The sequence below is a fragment of the Musa acuminata genome, chromosome BXJ1-2 (assembly GCF_036884655.1).
Source record: "Musa acuminata AAA Group cultivar baxijiao chromosome BXJ1-2, Cavendish_Baxijiao_AAA, whole genome shotgun sequence".
NCBI lineage: Eukaryota > Viridiplantae > Streptophyta > Magnoliopsida > Zingiberales > Musaceae > Musa > Musa acuminata.
Genome location: NC_088328.1, coordinates 28,248,566 through 28,255,313, shown reverse-complemented (window position 1 = coordinate 28,255,313; position 6,748 = coordinate 28,248,566). Strand labels below are relative to the sequence as shown.

General features: G+C 38.8%; 1 protein-coding gene across 4 annotated transcripts; it reads left to right on the top strand.

Moving 5' to 3' along the window:
• The first annotated feature begins 417 nt into the window (after positions 1-417).
• Positions 418-6,503, top strand: LOC135607444 (ras-related protein RABA5a-like). 4 transcript variants are annotated; one of them, XM_065099265.1, is made up of 4 exons: positions 422-756; positions 1,229-1,288; positions 5,309-5,701; positions 6,022-6,503. In XM_065099265.1, exons 3-4 carry the CDS (start codon positions 5,359-5,361, stop codon positions 6,354-6,356), a joined length of 678 nt encoding a protein of 225 aa, XP_064955337.1. In that variant the 5' UTR covers positions 422-756; positions 1,229-1,288; positions 5,309-5,358; the 3' UTR covers positions 6,357-6,503. The 4 variants fall into 4 exon arrangements, with proteins under 4 accessions (XP_064955354.1, XP_064955349.1, XP_064955337.1 ...); XM_065099269.1 differs by having other exon boundaries at positions 422-841; XM_065099282.1 differs by lacking the exon at positions 1,229-1,288 and having other exon boundaries at positions 418-756.
• The last annotated feature ends 245 nt before the right edge of the window (positions 6,504-6,748 follow it).

Below are 6,748 nucleotides of genomic sequence, written 5' to 3'. Positions count from 1 at the left end.
TGCTTGCACGGGTAGAGCGGACGGACGCGTCGCCGAAATCCGAGGTTAGGTGCAGTCGGAGAGCATAGGAAGAAAGAGAGGAGAGGGAGGAGCAGTCAGCAGCGGAAGAGAAAGCGCGAGTGCAGCTGATGGTGAGGGCGGAGGATGGCAACGGCGAGGTGGCCCTCGAGTACTGAAACGTGTTGGGCACCACTCGGTCTGTTTACATATTTCTTCTGACACACTATTTAGAAAATTAAAATTATTCATATAAAAAAACTCAATTTTTAGTTTTAATGAAGTATATTAAACATATAAAAATATATATTTTTTATTTTTTGAATTTCTAATAATTAAATGACGTTTTCCTTTCACTAATGAAGAGTAATATATATATTTGTGATTTTGATTTTTTTGTTAGAGAGATACTGTGGTAACGTTTTACCCTCGAAGCAAAGCAGGTGAAACGAGAAGCGGAGATCGGGACTTCGTCCCTCCGTCGGCGCTCGTCGAGATTTTAACGCCTGCGGTAAAGATCCGTTCACCGCCCTCAACCTACGGTACAGTTACCCCTCTCTGGAATCTTCCGTGGACGCCAACCTTGCTGCTCTTTAAAGAAAGAACCCCCAAAACCCCCAAAACGGGGGCCGGCCAGGGACGAAAGCAGAGGAAGCCTATCCGAAGCTCGTCGCCAGAAGGCCGATGGATTGGTAGGGGCAGGGTAAAGGTCGATCCTTGGGCGTGGATAGATGCGCGTCGTGCGGGTTTCGTGGCCAGGTGAGGGATCTTTGGTGTCGGTGCCGACCCTGCGATGGAATTCGTGGGTCCCTTGCTTGATCTGAGTTGTTTCGGCGTGATATAGGTAGTTCAGCTCTGAGGTTTTTGCTAGATTTGACGCATTTTCTCTGTTCCGTCGGGATATTTGACGTTTTGCTTTCAAGTTCTCTGCCAGATTTACTCCGCAGGCTCTGGTTGGATCGAGTTCTTGTGTTGCATCTGGTTTCTCGTTATCTTTTTCCTAAACAAAATTGGATCTTTGAGGCGGTTAGCAACGGTTCCTTGATTTCTTGAAATATCTAGTTCCCTGTAACTTTAGCTTGCTACTCGTCGTATTCATTCTTGATTTTGGAATGAAGTCGGCATTGTTATGGGGAATGGGGTTCTTTTTCTGTTACATTCAATTTGATCTTTATATATCTACTGTTACGACCTGGAAGGTAATCTGAGAGGTTCGGTTTTTCATGTACAGAAGTAAACGCAAAATTTGGATTTTTATTGTTGCTAGCAGCAATCGACTTTTTTCCCCCCGGTAAACATAATCCACCAGTGCTTCTCTTTCTGCATTTTGTGTTTAGCTTGATGATTTCACAAGATCATGAATGCTAATCTACTTGATGTAGTAACCTAGACACAGTAAATCTTGCTGTTTTGATCATGAACTTTGCTATGATTCGTTGTACACATATCATCATTATCCTGATATAGTTGCAATGCGGCTAAGTGCACGATCTGAGATAGAGAGGAACACCCCCAAGGTATTAATTTGTAATAGATTGGATTTGACAAAAACTAGAACCAAGTTTATGCTTGATATAGGTTTCTGACACAACCTGGTGATGGTGGACCAACACTAGAATTCCATTATTAACTGAAAGGAACCAAGCATGGCATCATTTTTGCCAATGTAGCATTCACACAATTCCTGTTAGTTAGCGTTACTACCCAGTTTAGTTTAGTTCTATCTTTTCGATTGATGAATCTTTACGAGTTACTTGAGATGAGGGATATTTAAAATTTTTGGTTGAACATACTTCTTTTATCGAGAATCTGAGAACAGACTTGCTCAAGGTGATTATCGAGTCATGTATAATTATTACTCTTGAGGGTCTGCTTTGATGCTACGGTTGACTTGAGTAACCATGATTCAGGTCTTAAAAAAAAAAAAACACTCTCTCTGCTTGTACAAGTTAAGCTGCATATATTAAACATTCCCTTTGAGCATAGTTTTTCTTAGATTAGAGGCTCTATATGTAGGAGGTCCCATTAACAACAGATGATCTATTTTATAAGAATCTACAGTAAGCGAACAGGATGGCTATGTTTAGAAAAAGCTAGAGTGGAGTTCTAGTGCACTATTAATCTTCTAGTGGTGTTGAGTGTGTTATATATATCTAGAAGTCCACCAACCCTTTGATTCTTGGACATGAACATTAGATAGTGGATGCCGGTGTTGAAGCAAGGGTTGATTCTAAAGCTTGAGTCCGGGGAATTGTTAAAGACATCTAGTTAAAATTGATAGGTCACTGCAAAGGTTGATTGACTCTTCGTTAGTGCCTTCTTCAGTAGACTAATATGGAAAATGGAAGGATGAAGGAATAATCAAAATGCAACTTGATGGAGATACAAGGAGGTTTCTTGATTATCATGTATATCATGCCACGGTATAGAAGGAAACATTGAATAAGTTGATGTCTTCAGGTTGGTAAAGCTAACCTTTGTCTTGGATGAGTAGAAGTTTTTGTGGAAGTTAAACATACAAACCTAGAAGTTACATTTTGATAGCATGGTGATCTAGATGAAATCTTGCAATGTTATGGTATTATGGGCTATGCTAGTTCTCTACCAACCAGGTAGAAAAGAACACAAACTATGTTTGGTTTGTTTTGGGGTAAGATAAGAACACCATTGATTAATTATGACATATTGATTATTCATCTTAGTTGCTTGGATTTACTAATATACTAAAGCTAAGTTTTATCTACTATCACTGTTTATGGTGGAATATGGAATGTGATTGGAAATGGATGCAGAGGATGCATAAATAGGCTACTAAGTGCAATTCATGTCATAGGATAGATTAGGTATATCTGTAATCTAGTCATAGGAAGTATCATTAAGCTACATTGAGCTAGGGTTTACCAGACTAAGAAGAACATGGAAGTCTGCTGCTTGGATTGGCAAAGTCTGTAGAACAAACTGATATTGATTGAATATTAATGGCGTGTTCCATTTGTAAGCAAACAAGGATAGCCTTGGAGGAAGTGGCTGATTCTAGCAACTTGGTTGTTCTAGTCAAATATTATATCATTTATGTATGTCTAAATGATGTCTCAGTTACCATAGTTGTCTAAAGTTAGAAAAAGTAAGGATTAGGCTCAAGTTTGAGACAAATATTATGTTAAAGAAACAACCAGTCATCAAAACCAAAGCCTACTGGTTTCATAATAGAAATTTGTACTCTTTCAGAGTTCATTCAAGTTTTGGGTCACAAGCAATAGCCAAAAGTTTGTTGAGAACAGTGTGCTGTGGCTTTGGAGAACAAGGACTTTGGTAGGTTTAACCTTGAGATAATAACAGCGAAGCAAGCCATTGGTCAATCTTTGAAGTGTTATATTTCACTGTGTCATGAGTCACAAGCAATAACCAAAAGTTTGATGAGAAAAGTGTGCCATGGCTTTGGAGAACAAGGACTTTGGTAGGTTTAACCTTGAGATAATAACAGTGAAGCAAGCCATTGGTCAATCTTTGAAGTGTTATATTTCACTGTGTCATGACTCTGTAAGTTTTTCTTTTAACCAAAGAAATAAGAAGCTATACTAAGGCTTTAAGCATCTGGTAAGTTTTTCTTTTAACCAAAGAAATAAGAACGTATACTAAGGCTTTAATCATATGGTAAGTTTTCCTTTTAACCAAAGAAATAAGAAGCTATACTAAGGCTTTAAGCATCTGGTATATAAAACTCCCTCCACATTGGATGACTAGATATTATAAGAAAATCAAAGGAAAATTTCCTTGCAACAAAAAGGTGCACTTGGAAGTCCTAGCAAAACTCGCTACCCAGTTGACAACACTATTTGCTTCCCTAAAGGTGTGTTTGAACTGGATACTTTTGAACTTCATTGTGGGAGTCAATATGTCCCTGAAGGCGTTGATTAGCTGCCAAGGAGGGGGTTTCTTGTTGTTGATAACCTCCATCAGTCACACTCCTCACAGATGTGAGTTATCTTTTTTTGAAGTGCATAACTGAATGTGCAATTCTAAAGGGTAAACACCAGGGGCATGGCGAGTTATTCTGTAATAAAGCCATATGTATCTCCCTCCACATCGGATGACTAGATATTATAAGAAAATCAAAGGAAAATTTCCTTGCAACAAAAAGGTGCACTTGGAAGTCCTAGCAAAACTCGCTACCCAGTTGACAACACTATTTGCTTCCCTAAAGGTGTGTTTGAACTGGATACTTTTGAACTTCATTGTGGGAGTCAATATGTCCCTGAAGGCGTTGATTAGCTGCCAAGGAGGGGGTTTCTTGTTGTTGATAACCTCCATCAGTCACACTCCTCACAGATGTGAGTTATCTTTTTTTGAAGTGCATAACTGAATGTGCAATTCTAAAGGGTAAACACCAGGGGCATGGCGAGTTATTCTGTAATAAAGCCATATGTATCGGTTATACAAGTGGTCTGTGGTCTATCAGTGCCGTAAAATCTGAATAAAAACTGAATCAAAAGAAGCACTACGGAATTAGGGCAACAACATTGGACATCAGTGTGGTATTTAGAAAATTCTGAGTGTGGCCATGGCTCTTTTGAGCTTCTTAGTTTGGAATATTTTAGAACTAAGACTTGTTGGTTATCATTTGTCTGCAAGTGTGTTTGGGGCCTTGGGTCTGCTCAGAATTGGTTGCTGGGCTAGTTAAAGTGCCATTGGATGTTCAGGGAGAGCTCTAATTTGCTCATAGATTTTAGAAACTTAAATTTTATAATGTTAAGATATTTACTATATCAAGTAGATAAAAATTAATGTTTGCTGCTTCAATTGACAAATACAATGGAATTATTTGCATTGTTGCCAGTATTGACATGAGGAGCGGCAAGGGACAATTGGCCAAGATTGGTAGGATCTACTTGATGGGATTTGAGGGATAAAAATTGATAAAAAAAAATAATTATGAAAAATTTAAAACAGCAAAACATTATACAACATTATAAAATAACATATGAGGATAAGTGAAAAAAATCTTATGATAACATAAGCATTTACAACTAAAATTGTACCAGTCTTGGGCAAAGAGAGTTGAAGGCTTATTAAGAAGTAATCTTTTATTGGAAACTGTTTTCTTTTTTTTATTCAGTTTGTAAATGATAATAAGTAACTGTTGATTCTTATAAACTGCTGTGTGTATATACATGTCATATTGTTCTCTTTGATATGACTTCAAAAGCAGGTGATTAACTCATCTATTCTATTGTTGAACCAAATTTCGAAGTCTCATCTTGGATTTGTGTAGTTTTGTTCTCATGCCTTTTGGTAATTGCTTTTGTCTTAGGTATGATATTTTAGTTAGTGCTGCACTAGGACCATTGGCTAAAGAGTTGAATGATGGATTACAATGGAGATGAAGACCAGAGCCAGGACTATCTTTTTAAAATTGTTATGATTGGTGATTCTGCTGTTGGAAAATCGAATTTGCTAGCGAGGTTTGCTCGAAATGAATTTTACCCAAACTCCAAGTCCACTATCGGGGTTGAATTCCAAACCCAAAAGATGAACATCGATGGGAAGGAAATCAAAGCTCAGATATGGGACACCGCAGGCCAGGAGCGCTTCAAAGCTGTGACATCTGCATATTACCGAGGAGCTGTGGGAGCCTTGGTGGTTTACGACATCAGCAGGCGACAGACTTTTGATAGCGTTGGTCGATGGCTCAATGAACTGCACAGTAAGTACCATGTTTACTGCACATTTTGTTTTTATAAGAAAGTTTCTGATGCTTGATTTCAGCTATTGGATTGTGTTTCAAAAGTTCATTAGGAACCATAGTTTCAGTCAAGGTATAGTGATGTTTGCTGGGCTTTGCCATGATGGGTTGTCACCAACACCTGATACTGGTTCCAAACTTGGGAACCATTTGCATAGGGTGGAACCTTAATATTGCTATCAATATCTATCACATTTCTTCCTTTTATTTATCCTTTCAGCACGGTCTTTTGCCATGGCAAAAGGCAAGCCATCTGATGCTTTGTTGAAATACTGAAACAGCATACTCCGACATGAACGTGGTGACCATTCTGGTTGGCAACAAGACTGATCTCAAGGATGTGAGGGAGGTTACCACCGCAGAGGGCAAGGCCTTAGCTGAGGCCCAAGGCCTCTTCTTCATCGAAACCTCTGCATTGGACTCCTCCAACGTCGCAGCAGCCTTTCAAACTGTAGTTAAAGAGATTTATCACATACTAAGTAGGAAGGTGTTCCTGTCTCAAGAGCAGAAGAAGCACGAGATGTCATCGTTGAGCAATGGGAAGACAGTCATCTTACAAGGGGATTCAAATGGTGTGAGCGATGGAGCTAGGGGATACTGGTGCTGTTCATCCTGAAACGAGCTACGAGAAATCGTTTTCATCATCAGTTTGCAGATCTTTTGTTTTAGATTCACTTGATTTTGTTTTCCTTGTGCAGTTGCTTTGTGATTGATGGTATAATTGTCAAATGTTAGCTGCTCATTTACTCTTTGCTTGCTGGTATCCTAATGAATGTTATATGGTGAGCTACACATGGCAGTAGCGCAGGCAAAAGGATGGCTTCCGGGATAGTGTAGAAAATGAGAATGATATATAGTAAGTGTACACAAAGGATAAGGAAAAAAAGACAAGATCGAAAGTATTGAGATTCTATTCCTTTTTTATTTATGTTAAGATGGGTGAGGGATGAATCATGTTGGATCAGTCAACGGTGATCTAAATCAAGGTCATGTCCGCTAGACATTTAG